Source organism: Strongylocentrotus purpuratus, unplaced genomic scaffold (genome assembly GCF_000002235.5).
Source record: "Strongylocentrotus purpuratus isolate Spur 01 unplaced genomic scaffold, Spur_5.0 spur5_scaffold_21, whole genome shotgun sequence".
NCBI classification, from domain to species: domain Eukaryota; kingdom Metazoa; phylum Echinodermata; class Echinoidea; order Camarodonta; family Strongylocentrotidae; genus Strongylocentrotus; species Strongylocentrotus purpuratus.
This window is the reverse complement of record NW_022145607.1, coordinates 7,727,166-7,743,744: the sequence shown is the minus strand read 5'-3', so window position 1 is coordinate 7,743,744 and position 16,579 is coordinate 7,727,166. Positions and strand designations below refer to the sequence as shown.

Genomic DNA, 16,579 nt, shown 5'->3' with positions numbered 1-16,579 from the left:
TTGAACATCTCATTGATTTACTTAATACCCAGGTAGGGATTATGTAAATTGAATATTCAAATATGGTTTGTTGAAAAAAGGAACGTCCAAGATGTCGGCTACTTATTCTTCAGGTAAATGGTAACTGAAATGTGGGGTGAAGGTTTTTATTCAAAGTCACAGATGTAAAAAATAACAGTTTGTAACATGAATACTCCCATGAACACACCACTGAGTCTGAGAAGGAAAGTTAAAATGCTACAATACAACATAAAAGTTTGGTTTAATAAACCATGAAATTCACTCAGCAAATCATGAATACTACATATCACCCTCAATTTTGTAAGCTCCAAAGAATATACCTCTCACAAATTGGAAGGCTAATTCCTGCGCAACCTAATTTTCATACCCTTTACAAAAGTGAGCAGTGCTCACCCAAGCATGAATTGTTTTTGGACTTTTTGGTGTCATATGAAAGTTGAGTTTATGAGCTTTCCATACATATAAAACTTTTCCCCCAGAATTATATATTTTTTTTTATTCGGCAGCTATTTCAAAAGTGTATAGTTTTTTTTGGGACGCACTGTATAATAACCCTTCTTTTACTTGCTATTCTCTTCTCTTCTCTTACTCTGTCTATATCTTTTCCTAAATTTATTCTAACTTTGGAATAGTTTAACTAAACAGATGGCACAATCCAAGTGCAAATATCATTATAATACTACTACTATTATCTACCTATCAAAAAATTGAAATTGATGTGCAATATGTGCCTGCTAGCATGCCAAGGTACAATAATGTATTGTTCTTACTCTGAATGTGACTGAACTCAGCCATTTTATTCTTCCACCTCTTTTCTAAAGGAGCATATAATTAGCATAGTACATGTTTAAATAACACTGGCTTGTAAAAAAAAAAAACATTAAAAAAAAACACGATCTTGCCTTGAAAACTTAACTAAACCAAATAGAAATATTAAAAGTGTATCATAATATATAGGCAATTGTTAAATAATTCTTGCACATATTGATATATTATATATACTAATGTTTCATCATTATCTTCATCAGAACCACTATTAAAGCAAAGCATATTTCCCTTTTGTTTTTGTTTCAAAACATGTGAAGGCATTATAATGCTGAGTTTAACTGTCTTAGATTTGAATGATACCTCAGACAATCATAACCTGAACAAGCAATGGTACTTTTCATTTCTAGATAGATAAAGTGCATGTTCAATAAAACTTTAGGTTTCTATTCAACTTTATATGTTATGAGCCTCACCGGCACAAACTGTCAGCTCTGAACCAGAAGGGTGTTAGCTAATGTTATGTATGCCCTTCTGGCTCTCAACATCCAAATCTCTCTCTAGTTCAACATCCAAATCTCTCTCTAGTTCAACATCCATTCTAACTCTTACCGTTATGAAGGACTCAAAGGTGGGTCTAAACATGAGTGGGTAGTAGGTGATCTGCATTGCTTTGGCCAGGAGGAATGGAGGTCCATGAAACCCTACACCATCAATACTGATCTTCAGAGGCCAGTCAACGCTGGTTTGATTCACCTGGTATGGAGAAAATAATGTCATGTGTCAATGAATCACAATTCATGATGTAAATTTCTGAATTAAGCATTTTAAGGTTTATATTTTTCTTAGACTACATATGCTCAAGACAGTTCAATATGTACATTGTCTAATGGTTTTGTCGTTGTTGTCCCATAGGTCATGGCTGACTCATTGTGACCAATGTAATGAGACCTTTCCATCAGCATCTGTCCCCCGCAATCCGGTAGAGTGTATTGAGAGGGTGGCCAGTGATATCCCTAAGACCGTCTCTCCATCTTAGCTTGGGTGTTCCTTTTCTACTTGTTCCTTCAAAGGTACCTTGAATGTTCATTTTGTCAAGGTTGTCTCCTGATCTACTGCTAACATGACCAAAATATTGTAGCTTGGACTTATCAATCATGGTTTTGCATGATTGTCTAAATAATGATAGTTAAGAAATTCTGTACATCATTTATATTTCCTTTCAATGCCTATTGGCCATAATTTGTGCCCTTTTGCCAGGTACACAACAAAATCAGAAGAATTCTTCCACTCTCTCCTTGTAGAAACAACAACATGCAAATTTGAGACAAAAGAAAAGCACTGTATACCATTGTACAAATATATATATTAATAACAAATATTCAACAAGTGAAAGCTCTTTTTGATAATAATAATAATATTCCGCTTTTATATAACGCCCAATGCATCAATACAACGATGTGCCTAAGCACTTTACAGATATATTATCATCCCGGTCATCCGATTCAGGCTTACCCGCACACAATGTATGCACATTTTCCACTCCCTGGGGAGCATTCCAGCCATGAAGTAAATACAAATATAGAATGATATGCTAGAATTTCATAATATACTAAAAACTAAAAAGTACAAATATTGAGGTTGTAGATACTGTCTTTATATTTACTAATCAACTTACAACAGGAATGTTCTGTGGTACGGACTGATGAACAGGTGCAGTGAATTCAATCTGAGCCACTGTTCCTTCGGGATTGACTGAACATTCAATCTGATACACCCTGATGTCATTAGGAGATCTTAACACCACACGACAGGGGTAATGACCAGCCCCCTTGGGTGCAAAGCGGATCGGTAAGGGTATAACACCATCATCTATGATCACACCTGAAAGACAAGAAACAATGTAAAATAAGTAAGTACAAATTGATTTCAATTCCAAAAAACAAGGGTTAACAAGGGCATGCAATTTTAGTGCAAAAGGCAAGTGTCTAGGAAAATTTTGGATTATAAGTGGCCCTTGACAGTCATCTTTTTATGAAAATTTGAGTAACATCCTGCTTTACATTGCGATGAAAATGGAACAACAAATCAAAGTGCAATTTTTTCAAGTACACGCATCTGTAAGTACTTATTAATTCATATCAATTTGCAATCATATGGAGGAGAATGCTAGGGATTGTTTTCTAACCTGAAGTCCCTACAAGCCCAGCAGGTGACCTTTCAACCCTGTGACCATTCTTGACGATATCCCCAGCCGACTTGGGCTTCTTGGAGAGTGGAGAGGGCACAAAGAAATGCTGCTGTGCTTCAAAGAACTTGGAGTTGACTTCCACCGAAAAGCGAGTGCCTTCGGGAGACTTCTTCTGTTCCTGCTTCACGTTGAAGGAGACGGTGGAAGGGTTGTTGTTGATCACATGATCGTCAGAGAGTCCCAAGGCAGCGATGGCCGCGGTGACTGAGCCACACGCCAAGGTGCCGGTCATCTGACGCCGGCGGATCTCGGTGTCCGTCATGCGCTGCTGGGCGGCGATGACCAGTGCCCTCTCTCTGGCCGAGTTGGTGATGGGCACCATGACCTCTTCGTTGAGGACAGAGTTACTGTCGCAACGCCAGTAGATGATGCGATCGTCTCCACCATATAGACCTCTGCCATTACCTGTAAGATCCAATAGAGATGAAAGAATTATTCTTTACAGGATGTTCAAAGAAATTGAAGTCCGCTTCAAGAGATCCAAAAACGGACAGATGAGAACATTTTCGCATCTATTTGTATTAGTGGCTATATATATATAGTTGTTGATTAGAAGGAATATGTCACAAAATGGATTTCTCCATAAGTCATCTAAGATCACCCCTGTAAGATTCCTCTACCAATGCAGTATTTTACAGGCAGATATAGAAAGAACTTGAGATGAGTTTACATTTCACACAAGGTTTGCATTGGGCTATTGAGTTGTATGAGCTCTAACAGAGGAGATGGTTAAATAATTATGGTTAACTTTAAACTACTGTCATCAGCACAGTATACATGAGAACATCTGTCCATTTTCACACTTCGTTAACTAAATTCAAATGAAAACCTGAATGGTATATACAGAGTAAAAAAAAACAATGCAGGAACTCACTAACAAACAAGATTCAAGATTCAAGATTTTATTGTCCATATATAATACAGAACTAATACAGCTCTTCAGGCCAGTTTAGTGATTTTGTATTCAAATTAAATTTCCTTGTATGGAAACCTTAGTTCATAGTGTAATCCTTAGACCTACCTGCTGCTGCTGCACTGCTGATCCTGACACTGTGTTTGGTAGGTACATAAGGAAGGTGTGAGGGCAGAGGAAGGGTAGCAGTGGCTTCCACCGAGTAGAGGAACTCTCCCACTGCCTCACTGATGAAGAGAACAGAGCACTGACGCTTCCCGGTATAGAAGGGTAAGAAGTCAATGCTAACGATCCCTGGTCCATTGCCGTCTAGCTTGATGGTTTGATCAGGGCAGTAGAAGGATCCAACGGTGTCGCTAGTCTCTTCTGTCAAAGATTTGGGAGATAAAATTATTTGTTTTTTCTCACAACTTATGTTCAGTAAATTCAGCTAAAATAAAAAATATTAATCCTTACTTTATATTGTTAGTTATTACTGTTGAAGTATGTAGCAACGTCACACATTATGTAAATGAGCCTATACAGAACATCATGTTATTTATTATGCACTTCACAATTTTTGTATTAGAATCATTATTGTTTGCTCTGAAAGTGGATTTTAATGGAACAAATGCCTATTATACATCACTTAATCTAGACCTTTAACAACTCTAAAAGATGCAGTTTTGCAGACCTTACAAATAATGAACTAATTAAAATAATGAAGAAAAAATCCAGAAACAAACTGCTTGGTTACTCCCAATCTAAGTTGGCTCTAATATTTTACGTCACTGCGCAACTTACGTTCAAACATGTTGCGGTCAATGCTGTGCTCTTCCACCTTGGGTGGAGTTGGTGTTTTCTCCTTCTTCTGGCCATGGTCAGTCTTGGACCGGACCCTCTTGACAGTGCCTTTGGTGTTCTTCAAGAGGCCTTTCTGCTTGGAGTCACTGCCAGGGAACGGAGTCTTAGCCTCCACCAGGACAATGCGGAACTCACCGGCCTCATCGAATGGGTTCACGATGGCAACGTCAACCTTCTGAAGCTCAAAGCAGGGCGACTCACACTTGATGGTGGCCTTCACGAGAAAACAGATTTTTAAATGAAATAAATATGGACAGTCATAAAAGGGTGTTTGTCTAAACGCGTCATCAGCACAAGACATATGCATTGTGTAAAATGAATAATGAATGTACTTCAATCAAAGCAATCTACTGAGAACAAAAAGGGCATTTAACTCACCTACCTCAACATTGACATAATACCCTTCTGATTCTCTGCAAATAACACACTTTTTTCTCTAGAGGACATAGGAATGTGAATATTTATATTCCACAACGAATGTTAAACAAAACATTTGATATTCGAGGAGTACAATGTGTAACAAAGATAATACAGGCTCTTTGTATAGCAGGTTGACTAAGCTTTTAGCCCTTAGAGACTTTGGTGGTAAGCGCTTTATAAGCACTATTTTTATTATTATTAGTCAGCTTACCGTTGGCGTGATGTTATCAATAGCAGTCTTGAGATTGAAGACCAGGGTAGTCCCACATGCAGCTCCTACCCTCCTACCAACCAGGACCAGGACGGCTTCTGCAGGACGCAGGAAGCGACTGGTGAAGATCACAGGAAGGTCCTGCTTGCCCTTGGGCTGGATCATGACCTGACTGCCTCGAGGGATGGTGAAGTCTCGAGCATCACGGCCGGCCACCATGGCATGGTAGGTCAGAGGCTTGTTGCTGGGGTTTGTCAGGCGTACCTGAGGCAAGATGAAGGGGTACAAGCATTTCAAATTAACTGGTGGAGATTGAGCTCAAGGTGACATAATCAAGTAGCTTAAAAATACAATACAATACAATAAAGTCATTTCTATAGTGCTCTTACAAACTAACTGTTGTTTCACAGCGCTGTACATCAAAAGTATCAAAGAAGTTTTTGATCATATTCAAAGAGGAGAGATTTGAGACATTTTCGGAATTTAAAAACTTGACTGGACATGCATAAGTCATGGACGTAAGCCTCAGCATGATATACTCCTGTTGTTTTGGAAAGAAACAAAGCTGTTTTCTACTCTCCACAGAGGTACCAACATGTAATAGGAAATAATTCCTTGAATTCTGTAGGCAACAAAATTTGTTCTCTTTACTAAATGAGAAAACTACTGGAGTGCTAGTTGAGCATCTTGTAGTGTGGTCATGAGTGCTATACAAGAAGCCACAATTATTTCTATCATTAAATTGGAATTTTCGATATGAATCTCATCCTTAATTCCAACCTTAACATACAGATCAAGAATCTTATCAGCATATAGATGTACCCACCTGTCTAGTAACAGATGAATGCAGTGAGGTGGTGAACTCAACAGCAGTCTTAGGCATGTACTGAGGTAACCTCTGATAGAGATGCTGGCATAGTAACATCAGTGAGATAGGATTGGGATCCGTGATGTCTATGGCCTGGAGATAAGATAAGATTGATAGGTCACAGTTATTACAAATGATACTTTCGTTGAAAGCAAATAGATACCTAGCTCTTAAAGCAGAAAACTCTTTTGAAATGTTAAAAATGGCATTTACACAGTTATACACTAATAGGTTCAATTGATGCAAGCCTCGACATTTCAATAACATGTGTTTATATACAAGAGAAACTATTGGTTGGTAAAAGAGGCCAGGTAATGGTACATGTGTTCAATAATCGAGTCTAACCCCTTGAACAGCGAAACAAAGTATTTTGGTACAGATCAGTTTAGAAAACGTAACAAAACGAAAACATATTGTGATACCACTTTGAAATGAGGAAATTAACTTAGTAATTCTTAGAGAAAGCTGAACAAGATACAAAAATAGGGAAATACAAAGAGACACATAGAAATACATTTGATATGAATTCAGCATAACAAATTTGATTGTTTCTTTTAAACTCTGACATATTTAAGATCTTACCTGGATGTCATAATCGAGTCCAATGAACCTGAAAGCAGTGACGACCTTGAGAGCGTTATGAAGGCACTGCTCCGCTGTGGAAGGGTGTGTGTACATGCCCTGAAGATGGGTCTTAATCTGTGCCAGGGGAAATATGGCCAGAAATGACAGAATTAAATTTATCTTGCTCTACAAGAATATCAGTGATGTAATGCTGTCAAGTGAATGATATGAATAAAAGCTTTGTATTTTTACATATGAATGAAAATTTTCAAAAAGTTAATACCAATGTGCTATAAAAAATTAAAAACATATTAGTGAAATAATTTGTCAAGTTTAGTGTACATAAATATGTGTGGAATGCATCGGAAGCTTACTCGTCTTCAACCATCAATCCCTCTTTAAAACAGGAAAATTAAAAGAGAATTGCACGGATAATCTATTTTGTTGCTTAATCCATTCCATACAATAAGTTTTCTTCCATTTATATATCCCTATGACTGATTCCCCATTACATTAAAATATAAAGGCAGTATGGAAAGGGATAAATTTGAATGATTACATTAAACTGAACATATTATAATTGTACAATCACATTTAATCTACATTTGCCACACTCGACCTAGGTGGTCTAAATGGATACCTGGCAGGAATTAATCCCTTGACATGCTAGAGTGCCGTAATGGCAGCCATGTTAAAGCCAGGGTAATGATTGTGGAGCGCCAGGAGTGTCAACTCTGACAGATATGAGCGCTATATAAGAACCCCATATCATTATTATCATTTGATCATAAAGAACCCTACTTACCAGGAATGGGACATGTGCGGCGATGACCGCAGCTAAGACCAGACCATCCAAGAGATCATAATCAAAGTTAACTACCCATCGCGATGGAGGCACACCACCTGAAACAAAGAGATATCCATACATGCACCAATCAGAATGAAACACGAGAAAAGATCACAACCATGTAATCTTGATATTCATTATTTATGTCAGGGGACTACTTACAAGTTTTTAAAACTTCCTTTTAGTCTCCAATTTCTTCACGATTTCCAGAATTGTAAGATTATGTATATATATTATTTTATGCTTTTATGATTTAAATAAATGATGAATTGAATTGAATTGAATTGAAAAGCAGTATAACCTTGGTAAACAGAACACAAATCAAGTTCCAGTACCATTTGTTTGTTTATAGACAGGTAGCCTCTTTATATGTTCTCCATGATCTTGAATCTTAAGTCAAACATATGACGGTCTGTTCTCAGTGTCCTGAAATATGACCATTAAAACTATTTTGGCCAGTTGATCATTTCAAAGAAGCTAAAATGAGAATATATATAAACAACATGAACGATTATTTAGGACTTTGCATTTTTTCTTCAGGCTTCTGCATGTTACACAATTTAAAAACTCTGTCATATCCTTCAATAAAACAGAAACGCATTATGGTTCTTCACTGCACTTGTACTTAAGTTATAACATATCTATGGTTTATATTATTATACCTTTGTTAATTCTTCCGCTCTACTCTAACTCTTATCAATCAGTAAAATCTACCAAAACACTCTGTCACACATAACTTGAAACTGATTAAAATAGAGGCTATTTGCAATCCAAAGAAGCAACACTTTTCATATCAAAGCATAAATGTAAACGTGCATGTACATATCTTTGAGCAAGACAAACTTCACATTTCAAAAAACACATGCTAAATGATTTTTTCTTCTTCTCATAGTATTTTTAAACTTTTAAATATCAAACATCACACAGGTGAAGCAGGAGAGCGGACATTTGACTTTAATGAATTGTTTATGTATAAATACTGTATAAATACTGAGTCACATATGTACGGTCTGATATACCAGCTAGGCAAGCTTTTTTAGGTCAATTAAACCTTACTAATTTTTATGTTTGTTAATTTCAAGTCTTGACTATAAATTAGGTTGCCATGGCCCTATTTTACATGATGATTTTCTCCCTCCCATTTCTCTTTCCCTCTCTCTCTCTCTCTCTTTCTCTATTCTCCCATTTGCTTTTTTTTTTTTTTTCTCTCTCTCTCTCTATTCTCCCATCATGTTTCTCTCTCTGTCGCTCTCTCTATTCACCCATCTTTTTTTCCTTATCTCTCTCTCTGTTCTCTCATCTCTCCTCTCTTCTCTCTCTCTTCTCTCTCTCTCTCTCTCTCTCTCTCTCTCTCCATCTCTCTCTCTTTCTCTCTTTTTCCTTCTCTCCCTTTTATATTCTTTCCTATTCCTTCTCATCCCTTGTTAAATAACTATGTCAGTATCTATATAAAAACACAAGTTATTTCTTTTTACTACTTTATAAATATTATAGGATACCATCACCAGATTAATATCCAGATGTTTAATACTAAATGGAAAGAGGAAAATAAGAATGAGATACTGGTTGAATTACACTCAACTACAGGGAAGTTGCTATAACAAAAATATTTAAAAATCCTCATTATTTTCTTTCAGGGATGATGTATTATTTAGAGGGTAAATTGTTATAAAGCCATCAACCATTCCCAAAACCATTTATGATACCTTAACAAGATAAGGTGTATTCATAAGTGCCAGTGACTAAATCTTACTACTACCATATTAATATTTGTATATCATCTTTGTAGCTGAAAGTATACTTGATATAGGCAAGAATATGAACCATATGTCAGCAGTTAGCCAAGTTCTGGAAGGAAGTAGGGATGGGGTTAGGGTCCCAAGTTAATACAGGCAAGCTATATCCTGATAAGATTACGAATCAAAGGGAATATAAGTGTAGGCAAGGCTTAAAATAGGTTTGGGGTTCAAAGCTAGGATTGGGTACTTAGGTTACTTGGATAATGGAGGTACAGATTTTAACACTGAATCATGCAAATACCTGGAGGAGGATTGTATAACGTCAGAAAGGCTAAAAATGTGTCATAGAATCAACGAAAGAGGAAATAAGAACATGCATCGTTATCAGAAGTAAATGTCATGCGAAAAGGATTCTCTACTAGTCTTCATAAAGATTCATACTGATGAAAAGTCTAGTAAGATGAATATGAGTTTTATAATAATTTTTAGAAGGTTCTGGGTGACCTAAGAATATTACGCTAAGATCTTGAGAGATTTTTGTTGTTGTAATAAATCAAAAAAATGATGTTGAAAAGAGAGAAATAAGATGCTAGATAGGTAAACTACTAGCAACAGAATTGAATGCTCTATTAAGAAAAATGCTTCAAAAACAATCTAACGATAACAAAGATTCAATAGTAATGTAAATTCTGACACTGAATCGTGTTCATTGCTATTCAAACTATATCAAACAATGTCCAGAACATGTTTTTTTTCTTAGGAAAGTTAATGTTCAATGCAATAATTTTGTTCTTTAAAAATATGGTGTATTGTGAAAATGAAGCAGCTGTATTGAACTTGAATCTGCAATATGTTCCATTCAATCAAAGTTAAAATTTTTTAGAAACATGAACTATGTGTAGTTAAAAACAGAAACTAAAATTCTTACCTTTGTCACAGTTGCTCCATATGTTATGCCTCTGGTGTTCATAGTGATGGTTGAGCCAGGAGAGAAGGATACGCTCTCCTACAGAGTAGATGTTACTACACAGGGGATCATGGTTGATAGACGGAAGGCTTACATGGCCTGGGCTAGGCAGGGTGCGGAACTGACGAGGTGTGATCCTGGCTAAGACCAGAACCTGTGAGAAAGATTTGAATGCATTTGTATTTGTGTCCATGGGTGACATTTGAGATATGGAATTTGCCTCACGTATTCAAAATAAAATGTGTCATATGCAAAATCAGGCTTGAAAAAACACAATTCAAGTATTTACAAGCATAATTATCATTTGGGAGATAATCTCCAGTCAAATAATTTTCAAAACACTTTTAGATCTTAAGATCACAACTTATAACACTCTCTGACATCATAGTCAGTATTCAATGAAACATATGAAGGATAAGTCAGTTCTATCTAAAATCATTATAGCTAATTAAAAGAATTCTTATAAATTGTCCACTTCATCACAATATTGTTGCTGCATTGGTCAACATTCTGCAAAGTCAACCATGATACTCCCCAGTAAGCAGAAATAATGCCAATCCTTGCTTCAACAAACCTTGATAGTCTGCAGAAGTAGGTCAGTCCAAGCCCTCTTGGAGACAGACTCAAACAGGTGTTCATCCAGAGGTTCTTCTTCAATGGTGATAGCAACGGTTGATTTGCCTTCCTGCATGGCTTTCTTCTTTTCCCTGACCTGTTCCTGTAGCTTCATCCATCGCTGGTAATCCTGAGGCTCAAACAGATACTCTGGTTTGATGCCGGCTACACCAGCTCCTTGGCTCCTGTGTGTAGAAACAGAGGTTAAGAGATGATTAATGAGGGACTCAAATATCTCTTTGTTAGTCGTGTAAAACTTGTGCTTTATAAGTAAGGAATACAGAAGACAGCCAGGTTATCATAAGACCTTTTAAGTCATTAACCTATTCAGGTTTATTTAATTCTCCACAAAAATGCTGATTATAAAGTCAAAATCCTAATTGATTGCAAGTGAAGAGATAGACTTTTCTCTTCAGAGCATTTTAACTTTGCTGTAATCATATGAAGTTATTAAAGAAAAAAAATCATAGTGAATAGGGTGTATTTACACATGCTCTAGTGACAAATGCTCTGTGGACAATTTGTTATTTGAAATTAGTTTCCCAACTTAGATCTGGCAAATTGTGATCAGTGCATTGTAAGTTATACAAAAATCCCTACCAGGTACCCATTTACACCTTGGACAAGACAGACTACTATAAAAGAATTTCTATCTTGTTGAAGAAAAAATACACCAGGCACCAATTCTATGCTCTTGAGAGAGTCAAGTGAATGAACCACTATATCACAGTGTCAACCTACCTTAAGAATGTGAGTAGAGTAGAATGTTGCCAGTGGAGCTGTAGAACCCTCTCCGTAGGGTCTCCTGGTAGGGCCTGGTTGATGGGGATACCAGGGACCAACCTCCCACTCAGATGAGCCATCAGGTCATAGATGGTCTTGGTGTAGCTTCTCTTCTGGTTGTTGGAGGCTGGGGAGCTCTGGCTTGATTTGTCCCTAGCTGCTTCTGCTGCTGATCCCTTGGACACACCACTAAAGATACAGGAGAAGAATGTGAATAAATGTTATATATTTTTTTATTCTCTCTTCCCCTCACCTATATTCTTGTTCTTTCTTGCTCAGCTTCCTTCAGCCCTTCTCATCTTACTCTGCTATCTCCTCTTCCATAACTTAGGTCTTTACTTTTGTCAGAATGTATTCCAACTGTTTGTTAATCTAATTGATGTTTTTGTTTTGTGCACACTTATGTGTTCTTATGTTAATCATTGTTATCTCCTGCCAGAGGAGGCCAAATTTCTGTTATTTAACGTGGACAATAAAATTTGAATCTTAATCTTAATCTGAATATATGAATAATTACTTGTGATGAGTGAAGAAGTGAAGTGAAGAATCACTTGGCTTGAGAAAGTACACAAGAATGGACGAAAGCTTGTCTACTAAATGTTAAGGTTGGTAGAAGCTTAATACTACGATTACCCCAACCAATGAAAGTTTTCTGTATCAGATGTTATACTGTTTGATTTCATTCAATATGCTTTCCAAATGATTTGAATATGAGTACTGTTTGGCTCAAACAGTGGTCCTTGCATGTATTATATACTTTTTAAATTTTTGTTATTGTTCATCATGTCTGGACTTCTTGGTCTACCATCCCTGAACAACATAATAATAATATTCTATAATATATATATATATGGTATGTAGATAATACAAGGACGATATCTCTAAGCACTTTACAAACACATTATTAACCCTTTACCAACAATTATCCTAATCTCCTGGGCAAGTACACCATACCTCACACCCCATAACATTAGTCGCCCAAACAATAACTTTCAATTGATTAATAACCCACACAGAAACCAGTTTTTATTGAATAAGCATATACTACCATAAGTGACTTATTGTAGGACACAGCATATGATAACTCCCCAAACTCATCCAAAATAGACAAGAACAATTATGAGACACTTGATGACAACACTGCTATCCACATTTACGATATGTTTACTGGATCAACAGATGGGAAAGAGAATTCAAATTTTCCAATGTTGCATTTGATCAAACCAAACTTCTTGTCTGAAGTATTATGTAATCCAATGATCCATATGATTTAATAGGTAAGCTACATTCAATGGCTGATTTTGATGCAATATTTATAGATGTTCAATCCTGCCCTTCACAGCATGACTCACAGTAACAATACTTCCTGCAAACAACACAATTTAATACCTTTTTTTTTTTACAATAAACTCAAACTAGACAGTACAGAATACCACATGTTTCCATTTAAGCAATACAGACAGTGACAATCTTTGCCTTACCTTTTGAATGTCTTTTTGTCCTTAAAATCTGCTTTTCGAAAATTTCTTGAGAGCAAAATATTGCAAAAACAAACATAGTTTGTAAGGGATTTTTTTCTCATATACATGTAGTTTGTCTTGGTTTAAAAAGAATAACCTCTTGAGTAGTTCCAGCAATAGATAATCATTCCCCATTCCCTAACTATCAACTTTTATTGGAAGATAAATTGTCTGGGTCATAATTATTCTAAGGAAGTGGTTCTCTTAAGACAATTAAAATATTAGGAAGTTGCCTCAAGAGAACCTGACATCTATTTTTTTTTTTTTTAAAGAAAGAAAAAAAAGAAAAAAAGAAAAAAAAAGGAAACAAAAAGAAGAGATATCTCGATGCATGAAACATCTGTGAAATTTAAAATTGATTTAAAATATCACAGTTGATCATTAACAGTTCACAAATGTTAATGTCATAATTTAGGTTTGACAGTATCTAAACATTCCTAATGCCATACCTCCTAAGTCCTTCAGGGAGTGAGACTGGGAAGGGTCCGCCTGACCAGCCATGCAGCGTGATCCATCTCTGTACCCCCATGAGCACCTCAGAATGGAAGATCCCTTCCTCAGAGTCCTCGTTAGGGAAGGCTGCAGAGCCTAGAGAACGAGAGGCCAGTCCCATACGAGAGTCATCGTAGGCGGGAGCTGAGCTGCTGTAGTTGACACGGTTTACGGCGCCATCTCGAGGTGTGCTGCGATATGTGGATTCTGCAAGGGATAGATTACAAATGTTTTGTGGAAGTTTATTCCTGAGAAATGAAGAAGTATAATAAAGAAATGATTGATGTTCCAAAGAACTGTGTTTTTTTTTTGTTGGTATAGCAAGAAAGATGAGCTTGAGGACCACGTCCTCAATGAAGAAGGACTATACAAGATTCATGCAGCTACAGCTGTACTGAGGAGCAGCCAATGCAAAGAATGAAATACAAATTAAGAGAAATTTTAAAGAACAGCGTTGAAAAGTTGTTTATTGAACTTTTTCTTCTTGCACTCACCAAGATTTAACTGCAAGAACTCTGATAGATGCAAGATGACCAAGCTCTAGTATGTCTATTGACCCCCCCCCCCCCAAAAAAAAAATCAATCAAAGTTATATGACACATGCTCCTGTAGCAATTGATCAGCATCAATTTCCTTGACAATTTTTAACTTTAACTCTGGACCCAACACTAAACTTAATCCTAACCCTTTACCTTTGAGGAATTAAGCCCTGAGCAATTGTCACACCCATATCTTAAAGCCCCACTGCACTACTTATAGCTACTTGCGCCCTCTATATAGCAAACGATGCCTAATGGGTGACCATTGTTCCCCCATGATCCTCTTTTTCTTATGTTAATTGAGAGCTGATTTGATGAGATAACCACCTGTCAGTGACCATGCTGGGAGGCCAAATCCCTCCAGGCCAAACTAGTGCGGTGGGGCTTTAAAAAGCAATTGAACCTTTACCTGTCACACTCTCAGTCTCTTCATAGGTGGACGTGGTGGCTCCAAACCTGGAGCTGGTGCTGGTACTGGTATGGGTACCTGGTCTACTGGGCGACTCTACAGGCATGATCATTGCCTCACCCATGTAAGTCAGGGAGTCTCTGGAGGCTGTCTTGTGAGCTCGTAGACTGTGGCCCTGCTCGGTGACGATCTGGAAGTCTGTCCGGTGCTTGGCCACGAACGGGTAGGCCACCAAGAGACAGTTGTCGGCGGTGGCCGTCACAGGGATGGAGAATCTGGAAAAGAGATAGGATGGGAGAGTTTTGAGAATTGGATGAGACTTTATCTCTGTATCTCTTTACATGATTGAATGCTTATAAAGTTTTCTAGAGAGAAAAGAGACACGTATACACATAGAGAAAGTGCATGAGAAAGAAAGAGGAAGAGAGGACGTAAGAGAGAGGAAGGAGGAGGGGGCAGAGTTAATCCACTGGAAAATGTTCTACATAGACATTCCTGTAAATGCTAAAATATTTTATGGGAACATTAACACAACTGGTGAGGTACACATACTCTTTGAAATTACAATTAATTCACCATATGTTAGGCATAGTGTATATTTGTTTATTGTTGCAGTCAAAAGCAGTAAGACTTATTTGAAATGTTAAATATTAATATTCATATTTGATACTAACCTGCTACCAACCGAGTCCACAAACTTGATAGGCATGGTGAAGGAGACTGGCTTGGGTGAGCTGAAGGTCACCTTGCACTTGAGAACAAAGGGTTCCTTATGACCTTCATCAGCGCTACAAGGTTGAATGGTCTGACCGTCAGGGAAGGTCACACTCAAGACAGATACCTTGCTGCCGTCTGCTACCTCTACCTCAGGAAGTTCAACATCAATCACAGTCTCCCTGTAACAAGGATGATAATTAAACAGTTGTTTATGAGTTGAGGGTTAGAGAATGAAATCTTGAACATGGTTTGGGATTTTTTATTTGGCATCATGGATTTCATCAGTGTATTGAGTTAAATGGTTGACGGTCTGGGAGGGTTACGCTCAAGACAGAAAACCTTTTGGCCGTAGAGTCTGTGAAGTAAGAAGATGACAGATTTCAAAGGACTTAGCAATGCATGAAAGATAATGATAAAAAGTGTCTTTGACAGTTCAAAAACCTTGCATTTCTTTTAGCTTAGAGTCCATACAGACATGTTAAGACTTAGAGAGATTAAGAGAGATTTCATGCAATGTGTCAGTTTTATGTTTTAATTTATTTTTTATTTATTTCATTCAAATAAAAAAAAAAAATCTTAAATTGACTAACTTTCATTTCCGGAATAACGATCACATTGCTATTTTTGTCAACAATTATGTGTAAAGTCAATATGCCAGCAATGTTGTTTTGGTCCCATATGGAATGAATGGAATTGCCTGTTACCTTCTAAAGCCTGCAGCCCTGATGGTGAAGTCGGCCGACACCTTGGTGGAGAGTGGCACAGGGGTTAGAACGATGGCCAAGGGGTCAAAGGTCAGCTGGGGTGACTTGAGGATGCCGTGTACGTTGAGGTACTGGTAAGGTCTGTCCTTGGCTCCATCTAAGATGATGGGGATCTTGGCTTGGAACTCACCAGGTTCCTCTGTTAAATTAGACAAGAGATGGTTCGTTAAACATCTGATACATACCTAAAGTTAAATTGTATTCTTGTTCAAACCAAGAAAATGCAGTTTATATGGCCCTATGACAAAACAAAATTTACTGGCATCAGCTAGCATTCTCTGCTTCCCCATCTCCTCCACTGTGCATACTACATGTACATATCAGCAATCAC

The 16,579-nt window shown here is 37.2% G+C and overlaps 1 protein-coding gene across 1 annotated transcript in view; it reads right to left on the bottom strand.

The window, feature by feature from the left end:
• Window positions 1-16,579, bottom strand: part of LOC578750 (cilia- and flagella-associated protein 47) — a 46,609-nt gene that overhangs the window by 12,877 nt on the left and 17,153 nt on the right. The window contains exons 23-40 of the mRNA XM_030995116.1: window positions 16,189-16,387; window positions 15,442-15,663; window positions 14,768-15,042; window positions 13,777-14,026; window positions 13,289-13,333; window positions 11,766-11,996; window positions 10,984-11,209; window positions 10,371-10,563; window positions 9,744-9,773; window positions 7,662-7,759; window positions 6,875-6,991; window positions 6,251-6,385; window positions 5,425-5,688; window positions 4,734-5,007; window positions 4,059-4,316; window positions 2,975-3,442; window positions 2,465-2,670; window positions 1,399-1,542 (exon numbers count right to left, since the gene is read on the bottom strand). Coding sequence (XP_030850976.1) covers window positions 1,399-1,542; window positions 2,465-2,670; window positions 2,975-3,442; window positions 4,059-4,316; window positions 4,734-5,007; window positions 5,425-5,688; window positions 6,251-6,385; window positions 6,875-6,991; window positions 7,662-7,759; window positions 9,744-9,773; window positions 10,371-10,563; window positions 10,984-11,209; window positions 11,766-11,996; window positions 13,289-13,333; window positions 13,777-14,026; window positions 14,768-15,042; window positions 15,442-15,663; window positions 16,189-16,387 — 3,635 coding nt within the window. The remainder of the gene's footprint in view (window positions 1-1,398; window positions 1,543-2,464; window positions 2,671-2,974; window positions 3,443-4,058; window positions 4,317-4,733; window positions 5,008-5,424; window positions 5,689-6,250; window positions 6,386-6,874; window positions 6,992-7,661; window positions 7,760-9,743; window positions 9,774-10,370; window positions 10,564-10,983; window positions 11,210-11,765; window positions 11,997-13,288; window positions 13,334-13,776; window positions 14,027-14,767; window positions 15,043-15,441; window positions 15,664-16,188; window positions 16,388-16,579) is intronic.